The following is a 19,409-nucleotide window of genomic DNA, read 5'->3' as shown; positions in this document are numbered from 1 at the left end:
ACTAACAAATTTACCTTCTTACCAAACAGATTTTTAGCTATAATGGATGCAAACATGAATTCCAATAAAGCATATGCTTTTTTTTTAATCAAACGCCCACTTGAATTCAAATTTACTTCTTTTTTATTAATGTACTTTTACAAATTATTATCAATGTAAATATGCATTGATATGTCGTTTGTCAATACAATAAATGTAAGGTTGTCAAACACAAGCAAAAATAAACCAGAATACAAATTTACCCTAAACCAAAATTTACACTCCATTTACATCATTTCCAAAGGCAGCATAAGACTCCATTTGGAAATAGTGCAAATACAAATATATGGAATGCAAGATCCATCACCAACCTACCTGCTTTTCGTCATTTCTAATTTAGAACCCTAACAGAGAGAGAGAGAAGAGTCAACCCGTCAATGCTTGTATTAAAATGTCAGTCAGCCTTCATAGAAGGAAAGATATCAGTATTGGGAGTATCAAAGCACCTCATCAATACCAACTAACCCATTAAAACCAGAACAAATTTCAACTTTTTTATGGTAACTCAGTTACCACACCTTCCATAAGAAAAGCATTATTATATTCTTATTGTATTAATCGTTTTGGAAACCAAAAACCACCGTGCAAAGCAACCGAGTAACTGCTTTCTGATGCGGCTGGGTCTTTTTGGTAGTTGTGTTGGTAAAAAAGTAAAAGCCAAAAGCATCAAAGAAAACAGGCCTCTTAATTAGCACTTTCTTTAAGCAAAAGCCATTAAAGCAGCTAAAAGATCTTCACATGGGCTTAATCAATGCGGTCGCTACTCCCTAACTCCTCTGCCTCACATTCCCTCCATGACTCTCCCTCCTTTCACCTCCTCCTCCTCTCTATTTCTCAACTTTTCTTCTTCTCATCTCCCCAGAAACAGACCCTGAAGCCATTCATTCTTCACTTCTCATTTTCAGTCCTTGATACAATTAACGCCCCATCAATGATACTGAATAGAACAACCGTATAATCTGGGGGGCCCGTTTGGGATAGGTATCTTAATTCTTAAACCACTCGTTCGAATTGGTCTGATCTGTAAAACTGGACCCATTTGAGATATTTATTCTATTGACACTATAAAATAGGGAAAACATCATATACACAACTACACAAGCTACACTTGTGAGTTGTCAAATGGAGAGGGTCTGGATCCGGACAGAGTGGATCAATTCCAAATCAATTATTAATCAGTTCTATAAAATAGACCCAAAAATGAACCAATTATTAATCCGGTCTGATGTGATTCGACCCAATTGGCCCATTATACTTGACATCTATCATTATTTATGATAATGACAACTTGAAATTGTATTTTTGATAATATAATCTCACTAAAATGATTGTGACATAAAATATAACAAAAATTACAAGAAAACCCAAAAAAAATATTTATGTATTATTAACTTATAATTGATTCAAGCCTTAATCAGTTGGAAACAATAAGAACAGATTCCAACCCAATTATTAATGTGGACAAAAACCAGAGAACCAGAACCTATATACTCAGTTTGGTTATTTTGATTCTATTACATAGAAATTTTTAATGCCCAAATTACCCTTTTGGATGATTCTTTTCCTTTTTGTTCTAGTAGTTTCCGTTTCTTAAAATAAATGCCTAAAAAGGGTAATTTGAGCATTTGAACATGTCTGATAAATCACGTGACATAAGAGGGCATTTTTTATTTTTCCCTACTTCGACAGAATGTGTTTATTTGATTTAACTTGGGAAGGGGAGGAATGGAGGATCTACAAAAATTAGGGTTTAGGTAGTTAAAGTGAAACAGCCCCACTAGTATTAGGGGGGTGTATGGAGTTTGTCCACTGTACAAACTCGGTTCACTAAGCGAGTTGACTCGTCTAACTTGGCTCACTCTGTCGGTCCAAATTCCCAATTATCAAAAGCCTACATACCAATTAAGATGCGAATAAAGAACAGAATTAAAAAGAAGTCTTAAATCCCAATACAAAAACTGGAAAAAAGAAGGCAAGAAAAAGAGAGATTTTTTTTTTCTCAAAACGTTATTTGATTACAGTATTTGGAGAAGAACCTAAATAAAAAAAAGGAAAAACTATGTGAATCTAATTTGTGTTTCCTGTTAACAATCTCTATAAACGGAAGAACTTAATCCTATTACAGATGAACACAGTTCTCTGAGAAGAATGGACTTAAGATTGATGTTACTATTACCATGATTACCATGATGAACAATTGAGTGAGATGATGATGGTGAAGAAGAATTTGATTTCTGATTCGTGAGTGAACTCGAATCTGGAATGGACTCTGTTGCTCTGATCAACTCTATGTTCTTCAGTAAAAGGCCATTTTGAACGAGTTGATTCAAGAGCCCCGACTCGGAGACAGAGGCCTTGCTCTTTTGTTGCATTGAGACTCTCACAATCGCCGTTAACATCGCGTTCGATAACCGCCGGACGCCTCGAGTTCCACCCATTATTACTTCTGGGTTCAATAGCTTGGAGTCTTTTTGGTTACGAGACTGAGTTTTCTCCGAGTTCCTTCGGCCGTGCTTTCCGTGCGCATTCTCTGTTGTCGCCGTCGCCGATAAGTAGACTGTCTCGGAATTCCGGTTCCTGACTCGGGAAAGTGCGTCTCCTAGAACCAAAACGTTCTTGACATCCACCAGCATTAAGTGCTTGAAGTTCCGCCGGACTCGGCCGAGTAGCATCGGGTAACATGCCCACCTCCTAAGTGCCATTGGGACATGATCTAAGAACCCGGCGAGCGAGTTCTCTGGATCAAGCTCCGCCGCGTCAAAACCCACCACCGATCCCCAACTCAACTCGTCTTCTCCACCACCAGCTTCTGGACCACTGTAATTCCCGTGAGTCCTCCGTCCCCACAATGGCTCTGCCGCTTGCTTCTGCTTCTTATCCGATTTCACAAACTGGGTTACATCGAAACCCACCACCGACCCAGGAGTCGAACTTTTATTGCCTCTAAAATGACGGACGAGTCTCAGGAACGACTCGTTTTCTTCCCGAATTACAGAAGAAAAATTCGAAGGAATGCCAGGGGTGGAAGCCAAAGACAAAGAAGGAAAGACGAGCACGACATCAGACCTCGCAGTGAGACCAGATCGGTGCAGAGTCCTCATAAACAAACGAAGCTCATCATCTGTAACATCCTCCTTGACATGCGCGACAACAAGATCACTCATTGCTCTGGTTCCTCTCCTGAACAATGTCCCCATTCTTTGCAAAGCAATCGAAGAATCCGAAGCTAAACTGGAATTCTGATTACGAACTCCGCCCTTCCAAAGTGTCCCAAACCACGAAGAAGACAGGGAGGATCGCTTCTTCCTGCTCATATAACGTTGGTAGTCCTTGGAATTCTCGGCGAGCCATCTTCTGGGTGGTCTGGTGCTGGGCTGAGAAAGAGAATTAATGGCATTGGTTGTGGGTTCGAAAGTGCAGAGTGTGAAGACGAGGAGAGTGAAGAAGACTATAAGAGCACAAATGGACATTGTTGATTGAGCTTTATTAATGAGAAGATTATGATTGCCACATCTACTAGAACCAGTAGATTTGAAGGATGATGAAGGTGAGGAAGAACAAGAAGAACAAGAGAGAAGCTTTGTCTTCTTCTCGATGTCATCGTTTTCGTCCTCCGGGAAGAAAACTAAGAGAAGACCCAAGCCCCAGCCATCGCCGCCGCTCTTGGCCTTGGCAGAGATGCCCATCTCCCTCTCTGCCCCTCTCTCTGTCTCTCTCTGTTGCTCTTTTTCTCCCTTCAGTCTATTGTAGTGAGGGGATGGGAGAGAGTATTTCTCTGGTTTTTGCTTTCAAGAGGTAAAATTGGAAAGAAGAGAAACCGCGTTGAAGAGTTCGAGACGTCTGAGTACGTGGTGGAGGGACTAATGGTGGCGTGAGAGTTTTGAGAGCGAAACAACAAGTTAGGCACATTAATTAATGAAGAAAGTAATAGTGTAATACCTTTAACTGTATACACTTTAGTGTAGAGACTAGGAGAGATCGTTTGTTGTCAACCTTCTGTGATGTATACACGTGGAAGTCATCTACTGGCCTGTATTGGCACAATAGAGGGTCCCACCAACATGGCAAGTCAATTGGGTACACAGCCAAATACCAAGGCTCATGCATGGATTTGAGTCATCCTGACCATCCAAATTGAGTGTGAGTAGACATGTATGTTGAAGGAGTACAAAGAAGACAGTGAGGTTTGGGGCATCATGGGTGCAGATTTAATAGAAGGGATCATGTGGGGTGGGACCCATTTGGATTCTGTGGGTCCAGATGTTCCATATCAATGGTGCAAGTGAAAGGGGTGGGGTTGGCCGGAGATGCTTCTCATGGCTTTCCTTTCTGACGCCCACAGGGACAGAGCTCAATAAATTGGGAAGGCCGGAGGAAACAGCTAATCATGTGGTGTCAAAGAGAAGCCTCTCTCTCTCTCTGGCTTTACCGACGACCCGCTTTATTAACCCAGAATGTAAGAAGGTAGAAAGTAGATAGTAGATAGTAGAAAGCCTCTCCCTAATCCCTCCTCCTCATGGCTTTATGAATCCTGTCGTCAACTTTACCCACCACTTGAATGATACAGAACTCCATCCACCCATCATAATCCCCAACATCATTACACCTGGCAAAAGCCCATTCCATGGATACCGAGTCCCCTATAACTTAACAGGATGATGGATTGGTCCAACAGCATAAACAACATTCTGATCAACGTGGGGCCCATTATCGGCTGATGGATGTAGAGACTCTGCACATGCACCACGTGTTATAATAGTGAGTTTACACTTTACACAGCTATTTTCTCCCCTCCTAGGTGATGAATTTGTTGAGAGATAAAAGTACTTTTAATAGTTCATCAAAAGTCTAAATCTGTTTTGGACTTTTGGGGAGAGTGAATTAATTCTAAATTCGAGAATGGATGGTTCCTGTTGCTAATATCGAGATTTGTAGGAGTTGACTCTGTTGACATCAAAAGTCGTAATTATTCCTGATAATTAGTTTAAAACTCACAATTAATCGCTTAATTTAGTAAGGTAAGAGTCTAGAGATGCGTTGCTGGAAGAATTAAGAGTTCCCATGCACAGAAGATGGGAGACCCACCATTAAATGAGTCCCATTTAAGAAACTGCCGACATGTTTGGGTACAATAATCTACAGCTAATGTAGCCAAAATTAATCTAAACTTCGGATCATGGACTTCTGAATTCTGATTGCTTAAATTTTTGCATACAACAGAGAGAGAGAGAAATTATTTTTCAGAAGTGAATGAGAACTGAATGATTAATGTGATAATTTTATAATTATCAGTTTGTGATTATTCTTCTAGGGTTTCATGATGAGTGGCAGAAGTGATCAGATCTGCAGAATGGCTCTGGAGGCATTCATGAATCATTTAAGATATTAGCTGCTGTGATATCGCGGGTTCACGTTCCTGATGCTGCAACAACTAATAATTTATTAATGGAATGGTAATAATATAAAGTTTCAATGAGTTCAGTGAGCTTCACAAATCACAACCATGAATCTTTCCACGTGGCAATTTAGTCGAATACAAAAAGGGTCTTTCCTTTGACAAGTTTCATGTTAAAAAAAAAAAAAAGATTATAATTTCAAGCTGTTGATATAAATCTGGTGGGGAAACGGCGATTTGATTGGGGGGAGGGGTATAGGGCCACTCTGGATTGGAGATTAGAGGCTAGAACCAGCCAACTTAGAAAGATCTAGATGGCTTACATTTGCTACATCACTCCAGACAAACTAGGGGATTAATGGAGGCCGTGATCCCTAAGAGTTTTTAGAAACCTCTATATAGGCCTGACGAGGTATGAAGATTCCCACATAGTGGTGGCTGAATTCATTCACTTATTTCTAACCAAAACAAAAAGTCATTTACTTCATCCATTTCAGCGACTATCTAACTCTTTTTTTTTTTTTTTTTTTTTTTGAAAGAACCAGTAACTGCTAAATCATCTAAACTTTTTCTCAAAATGTCAAACTTTTTTCATTATCATCACATGACACCCACATGTAGGGGTGATCATTTCAGCCCGACCCGGCTCAGAAAATTCGGATTTGGGCCTAGGTTTTTTGTTAAGGCCCGGGCCTAGGTTTTTTGCTATGTATATATATTATTTAAAAATATTTGATAATTAATGTTTTATATATTAAATAAAAATTTGTAGGATATTAAAGATTTTAATCCTAGTCTTATATCTTATCAATTTCTAATCTAGTATTTAATGAAATATAGAAATTATTAAACCCTAATCTTCTCAGTTCTCTCTCTCTCACCAATTTTAAATTTGAAGTTTAGAGTGATTGCAATTTTTGGTAAAATTGAAACCATCTTTAATATTTTATTACTTATTTATTTGCATTAATTTGAATGGAAGATGGAGCCCCTTATAGAGATGTTTAAAATTGTTTTGTGGATATTACACGACAATGGATGGTTATTTTTGATAAATATTATATGTTCTAAGTTGATTTTTTGTTGATAGAAGAATTGGCTTGTTAAAATTATCATTTTTAGTATACTAATGATCAATTGAAACTTATAAATTACAAGGTATAACTATTTAATTTCTTTTATGTTAGAAGCTTTTATCTTGATATTAAGTTTAAAGTTTCTTATAGGTTACTATAGTCTCTACGACAATAAGTGAAAAAAATGTACAATTGTTTAATTTTGGAACTAAAATACAACAAATAGGCCCGGAATCTTGGCCCAGCCCGGCCCGGAATCTTGGCCCGGCCTTATATTTTTAGGCCCATAATGCAGGCCGGACCTAGCCTAAGCCCGTTGTTATGAAGGCAAAGCCTGGCCCGGGCCGGCCCATGATCACCCCTATCCACATGGAACTAGAGATGAGGGTGTCATACAAGCATAAACCTCAAGTCACTATATATATCTAACTCAAACAATATAAATTTCAGAAATGTTAGGGTCCATTTGGTTTATAGTCAGAATTGAAATTGAAATTAAAATCAAAATCCTTCAGAACTAAGATCAGAATGATCTATTCCAATAATCTATTTGGTTAAGATAGGAATTGGAATAAGTAGGAATGAGATTTCATTCTCAAGGGAGGGGGAAGGAATGGCCATTCTCTCAAGTGGGGGAATGCCATTCCACCAGGAGTGGGAATCTGGTGGAATGGTATTCCTCCATCTAAGGGAATGGCCATTTCGTCTCCCTCCCTTGAGAATGAGATCTCATTCCAGTTGATTCTAATTTTGATTCCCATTCCCATTTGAATCAAATATGTTATGGGAATATAGACCATTCTTATTCCGATGGCAAACCAAATGACCTTAAATAGATTTAATTAGTACAATAAGCATTCAATCATCCATTACTTAAACTCATAAAAGCCATTTAATGTCATCCTTACCTACCATGATAGTATTTCATCAAAAGTTACAAACATACATGAATAATATAATAACACTTGATACTTCAGGTCATAAGCAAGTCATTTTTGAGTTTAAGTCGAATTGGCATGTTTATTAATTGTATTAAATGATTAATTCGATAAGATTGTGACACGAACACGATTAAGGTGAACCTAAACCATTAACTCCGTACCATATTTGAATTGTATTCATGTATCATGTCAAGTATTAACAGTCCTAAACTCAAACGTACCATATTTTCATTGCCTAAATAGGTTAATTAGGCAAGTTCACGAGCAAACCTAAGTAGAACATGTGAAATCTTTCACATGATTCACATGAGAGCATGGTTGGGCCCAAAAATATAATTTGGATGGTGTTTGGAAGTGTGAACGTTTTTTGGGACTGATTTTCAAAAAGAAAACATCCATGCTTGTTAAACCCGTTTTTCACAAATAAACACCTTCATATGTTTGGTAGTATTTCTATCACACAGGCAGTAAGCTACACTAATGTTTGATAAGGTGATTTTCCATCACTGTTTTTCATGTATGTGTACACATTACTCCGTATGATGGTACACGCTAATATCATACTATATTATACAACGATGCTTATCAAATGGTCCAGATTAATTGGATGGTTACTTTATGATATCTAGCCTAAAATTTTAAATCCAACGGTTGAAATTGTTGTTGGATTAAATCAACAACATCAGCATGAATAATGGCATCATATCCAACAATTGCGAGTGATCCAATCACCTATAGTACAAACAAAACCATATTTACTTTGCATGTAATAACCCTTTACCATTTCATTCTACCATTCCATTTGGACAATATTTTCCCACATAGAGTAAATGAATTTTGAGAAAATAACAATAGTTAAATGCTTTAAAAATAAAATTCAGATAATAACATATTTCCATCAAGTTTGATAACATATCCATCCTATTTAATGAGCTCCAAGACTAGAGGATAATTATTAGCTAAACCCAAATTAGAAGACAAACTAAGTTACAACCACAACAAGCAATGAATGCAAAATATCTATTGTTTTGTTGTGGTTGTATGGTAGATAAACTATGTTGGATAACTTTAGCCCTAAGTGCTCTATGGCGAATTTCACCATATTCATCTACTCATACAAATGAACTCCTATGGTTACTCCTTATTGGGCAATGTAAAAACCATCGCTCGTAATTAGTTTCTGTCCTTGCCATATGTGTCATCTCCCCTTACCACAAGAGCAGTTTGGTAAGAACATCCCATCAATCATTTCTGCATGAATAACTTGCATAGTAAACATCCAATAATGATCAACAAGTGAGCATAAAAATATATAAACTTAAAATAGATGAAGTATTAAAAAAGTTCAATCCATAACAACATAAACATCATCGTAGTTTGAATTCCAACATCTTCTTCATCTGAATCCTAACGTCAAGTTTCACATGTTTTGGCATAAACCACAAATCTATGTAACCCACTGGGTAGACCTTTGGTACTTCTCCCATAGATCAAAAGCAATTCGATCTCTAACCATGTCCATCTCTCTGCTCAAACCCAATGCAGTTGTGGTGTGCTCTTTACCATCACCATCACTACTTGAACAATCATTTGAGTCATTTTCATAACCCTTTGCATACTCATCTATGTGTTTATCCTCACACGCCTCTTATTTTATGAAGTTGTATATTATAAAACATAACATTACAAGAAGTCGTTGGAAGTCTAATTGATAGAATGACATGTTTTTCAAGATGGAGAATTTACCTTTCAAGATCCCAAAGAAACGTTTGATGACATTACACAGTAAAGAATGAGTGCAGTTGAAAAGGTCTTCCTTTGATCTAAATCTACCGAAATGTCTCTTGAACTCACTAAGGTGGTATCGTTCACCAGAGTATGGGGCAGAGAAACCGGGAGCATTAGCATATCCAAAATCAACAATGTAGTACTTTCCTGCATTGAAATCCATATGTGAAGACACACAAATGATGAAGACAACTGATGAAGGGCAATTCTAAGGAACTTCTACTTCACTTGGAGGTGGATTGGGAAACCCTACATTGGATTACTAAGTGCTTCTGCCAATATCTTTGAATCATGTATTGATCATTCCCATCTTGTGTATACAAAGGTAAAGAACATATCAAAATCACAAACAGCCAAAACATTTGACGTACAAACCTTCTTCTTTCCTCTATACGGTATTTGTTCAGCAACTAAGACACTAGTTGATACATGTGTACTGTCTATAATCCCCATACAATCATGATCACAATTATGAATATAGTTAGAACAATAAATGTGGAGAGAGCCTAAATTACTATAAACTATGAAGTGTAGTTACCTTAAACATTGGGTAATATCTCTTAGATTTCCTAATAAATGGTTGAACTTCAGTGAGTGCAGGTGGCCTTATGAGCTCCTTCCCTATTTTGCAAATTGCATATACACAACTTTCCATACATGTGTATTGATGGTCCATGAAGCTTGGGTGTTCTTGTAGCTATGTAAAGTGCCAGTTGTGGCCTTGAGTCCATAAATCAGAAAGATTGTAAGTAGGAACTATCAATTGTGTTCAATTGAAGGAAGAGATTCAAACTAAAAAGATTGACGGTGGGGGAGTTTTAAGGTTCAGAACATTCAAGTGGGGGAGTTTTAAGTTTCAAAACTCGATACTGTAATGGCTTCAACATCATATAGGTGCACCACTTGAATTGCTATTGCAACAAAGACATTACTCTTGTCCTGCTATTGTGATTTGTCCTAAGCTCATTTATGGCCTCTCAAATTGAAATCCAGTCCATTGTGATGCACTACACTTATTTTCCTGATTTATAGAGTATGATACAATTTAAGCGCACTACACCTAAACTGGTAAACCTCCCACACAAAAAGACTCAGGCAAGGTACAAAGTGGCCTATCATAAACTTAATTTCATTGTATGGGCCTTAGGCAACCAAAGACTATTTGAAATAGGACTTTTTAAAAAACCACAGGTGATACTAAAAAGGCCTACTACTTGTTTGTAGAAGGTGCAAAGTTCAAAGTAAGAAATGGGGAGAGTAATTCACTAGGACAGAGCAATTAGCACCGGTACTAGGGCTACAACTTGAAAATTCCTTGGGCTGGAGTGGTTTGTCCTTAAGACTTAGATTTGTTGTAGGAGAAACCAATATATTAGCATACTCTTAAAACTAGGGGTGCTCACGGTTCGGTTAACCGAACCGTGGGATGTTTTTTTGAACCGAACTAGTACTACCAGTTTTTGGTAGCACTAGTACTAGGGCTACAACTTGAAAATTCCTTGGGCTGGAGTGGTTTGTCCTTAAGACTTAGATTTGTTGTAGGAGAAACCAATATATTAGCATACTCTTAAAACTAGGGGTGCTCACGGTTCGGTTAACCGAACCGTGGGATGTTTTTCTGAACCGAACTAGTACTACCAGTTTTTTGAAAACCGGTAATCAAAATCAAACCAAAGCCAATCGTTTAACTAGTTGACCAGTTCGATTAACCATCGGTTCAGTTCATCAGTTTTTTGGTTTTTTTTAATTTTTACAATATTTATTATAAAATATATATAAATATATAATAAAAAATTATAAATATATATTTATATATAATGCATATTTATTAATTTATAATATATAATATACATAAATATATATAAAATATATAGAAATATATGTATACCGGTCGGTTCGGTTAACTATCGATATTTTATATTGGTTAACCAAAACCCAACCAGTACCATCAGTTTTTTAAAAACACCGAACCGACCGGTTCGATTAATTGATTTTTCGGTTCAGTTTTGGTTGGTTCAATTTTTTGGTTTTTTTAGCTCACCTTACTTGAGACCACCATATTGGAAGATTTGGGCTGTATCATTGGGGCAAATGGGATATTGGTCATTTTCTATTGGGTTTGAGTTTTCTCTGATTTAGTTCTATTGAATGGATTGGTTATATTGGGTTTTGTGTGCTCTTTAAATTGTTAATATTGGTTAATGGTGTTCTCAGATTTATTTGTGATTGTAAATTTGACCAGAAGTTGGATTTTAGTTGTGTTTTTTTCCTTTCTCTAGTTATGGGTCTTTTGGGATTCTTGAGGGATTGAAGAAATGTCTCTTGTTGGGCTTCATATTTGTTTCTGAGTTAAGCACACTTTGATGGTAAATTCTTCCAAATTATACTACCCAAAAATGTGCTTAACACAGCCTCTTTTGGCTTGAATAAAAACAAAGTATCAAAATGAATAAAAACATATGTAAATAGATCCGTAAGGCATGAATAAAAACAAATCAGGGTGAAAGATCCGCAAGGCGTGAACAAACTCATCATCTTTTGGCAAGGAATAAAAATAGATGTAAACACCGGTACTAACCTCTTGCTCGAAGATGAAGGATGGACCAGACGATGGCGATGCTCTGTAAACTCCTCTTGAAGATACAAAAAATGCGAAAATGACAGTATTAGAGAGGTTTCTCCATGGAAAAATTGTAAAAATCCTAAAAACTAAAAGAATATAACAATACGTTCCTCCAGCAACAACCTCCCTTAACGACGATTGCAACGGCTGAGCAGCAAGAGGGGAGAAACTTCGACAGTAGAAAAGAAAAATGCACAGTATAGTAAAACCCTACTTACCATTGGATTTGAAATTCTAGTGGGTCGACAAGCACCAGAACATTCTAACCATCGACAACTCAGTGGACATGTAGGATACATGTAAGCGCCACCTCATATAGTCGTTGGGGGCAACGGCTCGCTGATGCATGAAACATTTCATGCAACGGGAGGAATGTGATTTACATGCAAAAGCGTTTTATTCCGTTTTTTTTTAAATCACCTGAACCAAACAGTATGGTAGGTGTTGTTGAAAAGTGGAATCTTTGACGTGGCTCCAATATAGCACAGTTTTTCAAAAAACGCCCACGATACCAAACATTGACTTGGGAGTTTGGGTATAAGGTTTGGCGATTCCTCTATGTACTACTAAATAATACACTGCAAGTGCACGTGGTACTGTGTACATCTCTGATCTGCCACGTGTTTGGCTGCCAGCTAACCCAGTTATCTGGTCAAGACCTTTTGGACGATACGAAAACATATGATTAGTAGTCCCATAATCAATCAGAATTGTACTGCATCACTAGTCAGAGTTACGATCATCAGAACATGCCCATCAGATCAGATACGGACTGTCCTTTCTGATAGATTACCTAGAGGCTACTGTTAAGCTCTTGAGGAGAGGTGAGTAGGCTAGGCCCCATGGAAATGTAACTAACAGGATTTTTCAGGCAACCTCGTAATGGCACGACATACCATTCACATGTAAAAGAACAGGAAACATTGTTTAAAGGGTCTCACTCCCACACAATAGCTCTCTCCTGATTCTCATTATCTGATAACGAGATCAATTATTTCTGGGTTCATGGTTCAATTTGTTTCTTAGTTTGATTCATAGTAAGCAATTCATTGGTGTGGCTAATAATGAATTCAAGCACTGAGAACTAAGTCCATGTATTTCGTCTGTTACAAGACTTTGATTCTTTTGAATTCATAGCCCGTTTGGGAGGACTTGTAAGTTGATTGATAAACTGCTTTGGAGAAGCTACTTGAGATAGTTTCGTCAGAAAGTCAATTTTATTGCTCATGTAAGCTTATTTTCCACTTTCTGAATTTTTACCAAATATGGTTTCATGGCATTACGGGTTTCTCAGTTCATGTAATGCAATAAGCTGCTGCATGGAAGCCCTCCCAAATGGGAACTCAGTAATCTTTGGAGCCATCACCAGAAGAAATAGATAATTGATTTGGTTTGTCCCTCTTTGTTGATTGATAATTGATTCACTTTAATCAATTTGTAGTTGGCTGGTACCGTTGTCTTGACTATTTGGTTATAAAGAAGATGGTGAACAGGTTGGATTGGGCATCCATTGGAGTCAAGTTGAACCCAATGCACATTTTCTATTTTCTGTCAGGTGCTTTCTGACTTTCTCAAAAAGACAACCACCAAATGCTTGAAAAGAAGATTTGTCAAGAAAATTGGCTTATTTGGCCAATTTTCTCAGCGGCCAGGCTGTCATGTTACGGCCGGCCTCAACTACTGGTACGCTTTGGACTCCAATAGACACACTGGGCTGGACTGTTAAGCACTTCACCTAATCACAGTTTTAATACCCTCATTAATTCGGCTTAGTCTTACCAGGAGAAAAACTGTTGAACTGTCAATCAATGTAACACTACATGCAATTCAATTTATAGCAATTTCTATTTTAGTGCAAAAGTTTCTATGTTAACCAATGCACTAAGAGTTAAGGAGAAAGGAAGAAACATAATGGATGCCCTAAAATAGAACATGTATATGTGGTATGGTTATAAATACACTTTGTCATATAACTAGTTTACATATGCTTGTCAGGTTACAAATAATGCTCACAATTGTCTAAACTATTACACGAAGCATACAAAAATTTTAACTACAGGATAGACCTTGAAAGAATGGTAGGATCCATCTAATGGACGCCAATAAGGTTGCGGAATGGGTGGACGAATTTCAAAAATTTTCCTACCTTCTTCCAACTGGGAATCATATTTCCTAAATTTAGAATACTATATTCAATGATCCTACTTGAACCATAATTGAACCAGATCTGAACCAAAAAGCAAAAGGGAGGAATATACTTGATCCGGAGAAGCAATATCTCCCAAAGTTGGTGTTCACGCCCAAAGAAGAAACCAAGATCCGCTCCTGCTGAAGATGACACAGCTGTGGGTGGAACGGAACCAGCAGGGTGCATCCTACACACTGGATCCTTCGCAAGAATCTTCTGGAAACTCTGAACACTGAATGTTTCTCAGTCTTTTTCGCAAGACTGATGTCAAGAATTGATTTCTTAACTTCCTATTGCTGCAAAGATCAAATCTTGCAAGAGGGAATGGCGGCGGCTGGAGGAGAACTCCTGGGACGAAAATGGCTGAACTGCTTCTCTTCTCTCTGGAGTCTGTATGAGATCTAATATCTATTTGCAGGATAATTTCTTGCACAAAAAACCCTTGGTTCGAAATCTGATATATTTCTCTTAGGGTTTTTCCTCTTTTCTTCTTGATTAAGAAACCTCCTATGTTTGGAGTTATCCCAATCCAAATCAGTATTTGGATATGGGATTATCTTAATCCTATCTGCAGATTAACTTAGCTTACTCCTGATCTTATCAGGAGATTACCAGATTCAAATCTGTTTTGAATTTGGTCTCCCAGAGTGGATAAGGTTAAATGTCCTATCATTTTACTAACATTAATCTCAGATTCGCCCCATAGATGGGTGATCATATCAGCCCAGATCGAAATGGGCTTTTGGCCCATTAAATGTTTAGTGTTTAACTAATCTCCAATCTGCTGCCCAGTTGGGCTTATTTGTATGGCATGGGACCCAAGCATTGATCTACACACCAGCCACATGGGTTCGGCCCAACCTTTATTACAAGGCCTAGCCGAATTCACTGAAAAACTCAGTGAACCCCTGAGCTCATCACATTGACCCTATGGGCCCAACACTTACATTAAGCGGTCCCTGGGCCAAGCCATCTTATAAAAACCCAAGGACTGTGGGTAGGTGCAAGATTAGCCCATTAGGTACTATCCTAAATGGTCTTACACTTAACCTCTCAACCCTTAATGATCAAGCACGCCCGACAAGAGAGGGCCTCTCCCTCGGCTGCAAGGAACAGTGTCGCACTCTCCACTCACATGGATCCTGGGAATTAAAACCATTTGCAAACATTTCGATATATATATATTAATTTTGCAAAACAAAATTCCAACGATTGAAATCAACTGCCGACAGTTTGGTTTCCATCAGAGAGAGTGCATTCCCGATCATTACCTTTGTCCGACAAAGGGGCTGATCCTGTCATTATGATCACCCACTCAGATTAATTCTCAGACTATCCCAACATACCCAGGTTTTGATCCCCATTTAAGGATCTCACTGATTAGCATATCAAAGACAGACCGATCCGACACCTAGTAAAGTGTCATAATCGAGTCTAGGGGTCAGGTGTAACTTTCCAGTTTTGCCCATCTATCTCCAAGGTCCAGGGCAATACTGAAAATCTGGTCCGGTTCAAGGATTCGAGTAATCCCATACTGCATGTGCCTTAGGTCTTACCCTGGTGGCCGAGACAAATCATCCCAACACTTGGTGGCACACCAGTATCAGCCTTGGCAGGATAAATCTCCCCAGACTTATCCAATGGTTGTGAACATTTAAAACTAACACGAGTCTCTATAAGTGTCCAGTTTTAAGGTCTTACACAGAATTGTACCAAACAACATGAATCAAACATGCACTTTATTTATTTTCACTAAATAACAAAAGTACATCAAATCAGATTGAAGCTAAGGGCATACAAAACTGTCTAACAGACCTAACTGACAGAGAACATACAATCTCATCCCTGCTCCCCTCCCCCCAAAGGGTTTGAGAAAAAAGGAAAGGAAAAACAAGTCATCTTTGATCTACTTTTAACTGGACATAAAATTACTTTTATAGATTATATGTTTTGACTAAATCTAAGTTAATAACATCACTGCCGGAATATGGGCATCCATCCAGAAGAACACAATATGCACCTAAATGCCTACAAATTGAAGTCATGACTCATGATAGTGATGAGAACCCTGAAAAAAACTATTGCATCCTCCATTCATCTTCACTCCCTCAGTGACATTATCTATATATAAGTATTTATGAATGTTTATGCCTGGTTTGTGTCGTACATTGTATAGAAGCTACAGTAGTTCTTTTGTTTTTGCTAGCTGAAGCTATGGTAATTCACGAGGACCATCAAATGATTGGGTCTTCCTCAAATTCCAGTGGAGACCCTCTTGTATACTGCGCAAGAAGTCATGGGTGGAATCAACCAGGCATGCCGTTGGCACAGGCCAAGGTGCCATGCTGCACACAAGTGCATCCCCAGCTCCCAACTGTTTCCTGTCCTTGCCATCAAATGATGCCCAGGCATGTCCCCTACTGTTGAAAGGTATTTGTACTCGCAGAGTTACATATTCTGGTAGTATCAGAGGCCTAAATGATAACGAGTGTGGACAGATTGGGGTAAAGAGGATGCCTGGAACCTGCAATGTAATGAAATTAGAAGGCTAATTGAGATGGCTAAATGACAATTACAGATACAAGTATAGAAGGGAAATACCCAGGCAGACCAAACCAAAACTTTTAGTTAGCAAAATACCTGAACTGAATTAACTAGTTAACTAGTTTACCGGTTTAGTTGATTGGTTTTTCTTTTCAGTTTTTTTTATTGTAATTTTAATGCAAGCAACAAATTTTTCTTCTTTCCATAAATTAAAGAAAACAAAAAAGTAATATTTCATCACCAATAAAACAAAGATCTGCAATAACATTTCAACAATATTTATCTAAATAAAAACAAATAAACCAAACAAATTGATATAAAAACACATCAATCTACAATATTCACAACTTCTAATAAACCAAGAACACATAATTCAACATCAACCACAAGATTGTCAAAAGCAACACCATATTCAACTTATTAAGTAATACACGTAACACTAATATTCACATCCATTAAATAAAAAACTACAACCATAAGAAAATAAATCCAACACCAACAAGAGCCATTTTAATTTCTTGATTCCAACACTTAATCATCAATGTTGGCAAGAGGATGTTCTTCGGTCAAGCATGATAATAACACAGAAAAAGGGGGATTAAAATGAATAGGAATTAAAAGGGATGTTCCATGGCAATCTCATTGCCATTTTAGCATACTAGTGTAAGGGGGACGTGCTATTGCACATAAGTAAAGATGAAAGGCAAAAATATAAGTACCACTGATTTCACTTTTTATGACCTGCACCACAACCAACGCATATATATAAACCAGAACTGAACTGATCGGTTCAGTTACCCGGATTTGTCAGTTCAGATTGTTGGTTTCGGATCAGAATTTCAGTTTTTCAGATTTTCATGAGCATCCCTACTGCCTTGTAGGTAATGTTTGTTGAAATAGAGCTGTCGAATGAGAGAAGAAGAAGAAGAAGAAGAAGAAGATATGAGATGGGCGGCAGAATTAGTTATCAGCCAGACCTAATCTATTATATATAACAACATTACATAATGTTACATAAATAGACCAGAATGCCCCTGATTAGTGGAGGGACACCTAGTCAAATAAACACTAAATAAGATTAGGCCCAATAACTAATGACTTAAGACCCAACAAAGATAAACATACAAATTAAGACAGCCGAACCAACACTCCCCCTCAAGCTAAGCATGGATGTCAATCATGTTTAGCTTGCCAAGTAAGTCCAAGAATTTCACTGTAACTAGCCCTTTAGTTAGAACATCTGCAATCTGTATCTCGGAGGGAGTATAAAGGATGCAGAGTTCTCCTGAGACGATTCTTTCCTTGACAAAGTGACGGTCTATCTCAATATGTTTAGTTCTATCATGTTGCACTGGGTTATTTGCAATGTTGATGGCAGCCTTGTTGTCACAGTACAACCTGAGAGGACACTCAATCTTTATTCCAAGTTCACCAAACAGGATCTTAAGCCATAAAAGTTCAGCAACACCATGAGCCATAGCTCGATATTCGGCCTCTGCACTAGATCTAGCAACCACATTCTGTTTTTTACTCCTCAAAGTAACTAAATTTCCTCCAACAAAGGTGCAGTACCCAGAAGTAGACTTCCTGTCCCCAACTGAGCCAGCCCAATCTGCATCAGTATATCCTTCAACTTCAATTTTACTGTTTTTTTCTGAACAGAATCCCTTTTCCCCAGGCAAGACTTCAAATATCTGAGGATCCTTTCCACAGCTTTCATGTGAGGGATTTTAGGAGTGTGCATGAACTGACTGACAACATGTACAACATAAGCAATGTCAGGGCGAGTGAGGGACAGGTAAATCAACTTCCCCACCAGCTTTTGGTATCTTTCCTTATCAAGGTAGTCCTCTTCTACTGACTCCTGTAGACCATGATTCTGTTCTATTGGAGTATCTGCTGGCCTACACCCCATCATGCCTGTCTCTTGAAGAAGATCAAGGATGTATTTCCGCTGACATATATAGATGCCCTCTTTGGATCTTGCAACTTCAATCCCAAGAAAGTATCTCAGTTGGCCCAGGTCTTTGATCTCAAATTCAGCAGCCAAGACCTCCTTTAGTCTTTTAATCTCTTCCTGATCATCCCCTGTAATTACCATATCATCCACATATACAATAAGTGCTGTAAGTTTGCCATTTCTCCTCCTTATGAATAGGGTATGATCTGCCCCACTTTGAGTGTAACCCCCTTTCTTCATGGCCCCACATAGCTTCTCAAACCAAGCTCGAGGGGACTGCTTAAGGCCATATAGGGCTTTTCTCAGTCTACATACCTTCTTGCCAAACCCATAACCTGGTGGAGGATCCATGAATACCTCTTCATGCAGGTCACCATTCAAGAAAGCATTCTTCACGTCCAACTGATGTAGCTCCCAAGAGAAATTTGCAACTAATGATAATAGAACTCGGATTGTGTTGAGTTTTGCCACTGGAGCAAAGGTTTCTTTGTAGTCAATCCCTTCTTTTTGAGTGAACCCTTTTGTTACCAGTCTAGCCTTGTACCTTTCAATGGACCCGTCCTCCCTATGCTTCACAGTGAACACCCACTTGCATCCAACAGTGCCTTTCCCTTCTGGTAGATCCACTAATTCCCAAGTCCCTGCTTTCATTAAGGCCTTCATTTCTTCATCCATAGCCTCTTTCCATTTTGGGTCAGATACTGCCTCAGAATACCTGGTAGGAACATGCACAGAAGAGAGAGCAGACACAAAAGAACAATAACGGGGAGACAAATGTGAGTAAGACAAAATCAACAATGGGGTGTCTGATAGTATAAGAACGGGTAGACTTACGAAGGGCAATAGGAAGATCCA

General features: G+C 38.2%; 2 protein-coding genes across 14 annotated transcripts in view; both read right to left on the bottom strand.

Annotated features, from left to right (window-relative positions):
- Window positions 1–1,998: 1,998 nt before the first annotated feature.
- Window positions 1,999–3,951, bottom strand: LOC104606327 (uncharacterized). The gene has a single exon (XM_010271467.3). The coding sequence runs from the start codon at window positions 3,723–3,725 to the stop codon at window positions 2,124–2,126; it is 1,602 nt and encodes a 533-aa protein (XP_010269769.1). The 5' UTR covers window positions 3,726–3,951; the 3' UTR covers window positions 1,999–2,123.
- Window positions 3,952–8,000: 4,049 nt separating this feature from the next.
- LOC104606325 (putative NAD kinase 3) overlaps window positions 8,001–19,409 on the bottom strand; it is a 108,056-nt gene continuing 96,647 nt past the window's right edge. Inside the window, exons 11-13 of one of the 13 annotated variants that reach the window (XM_088898417.1) lie at window positions 11,818–11,872; window positions 9,198–9,386; window positions 8,001–8,183 (exon numbers count right to left, since the gene is read on the bottom strand). In XM_088898417.1, coding sequence (XP_088754543.1) covers window positions 8,152–8,183; window positions 9,198–9,386; window positions 11,818–11,872 — 276 coding nt within the window. In that variant the 3' untranslated portion in view covers window positions 8,001–8,151. Of the gene's footprint in view, window positions 8,184–8,213; window positions 8,715–8,762; window positions 9,387–11,817; window positions 11,873–11,983; window positions 13,598–15,957; window positions 16,575–19,409 lie in introns of those variants that run through there. The other 12 variants (XM_088898416.1, XM_010271464.3, XM_010271465.3 and 9 more) reach the window with 12 other exon arrangements.

Source organism: Nelumbo nucifera, chromosome 2 (assembly GCF_055504915.1).
Source record: "Nelumbo nucifera cultivar China Antique chromosome 2, China Antique-T2T, whole genome shotgun sequence".
NCBI classification, from domain to species: domain Eukaryota; kingdom Viridiplantae; phylum Streptophyta; class Magnoliopsida; order Proteales; family Nelumbonaceae; genus Nelumbo; species Nelumbo nucifera.
This window is presented reverse-complemented; position numbering and strand designations above follow the sequence as displayed.

Coding starts and splice junctions, on each gene's coding strand:
- LOC104606327 (XM_010271467.3), bottom strand. CDS start 3,725: ATGGGCATCTCTGCCAAGGCCAAGAGCGGCGGCGATGGCTGGGGCTTG.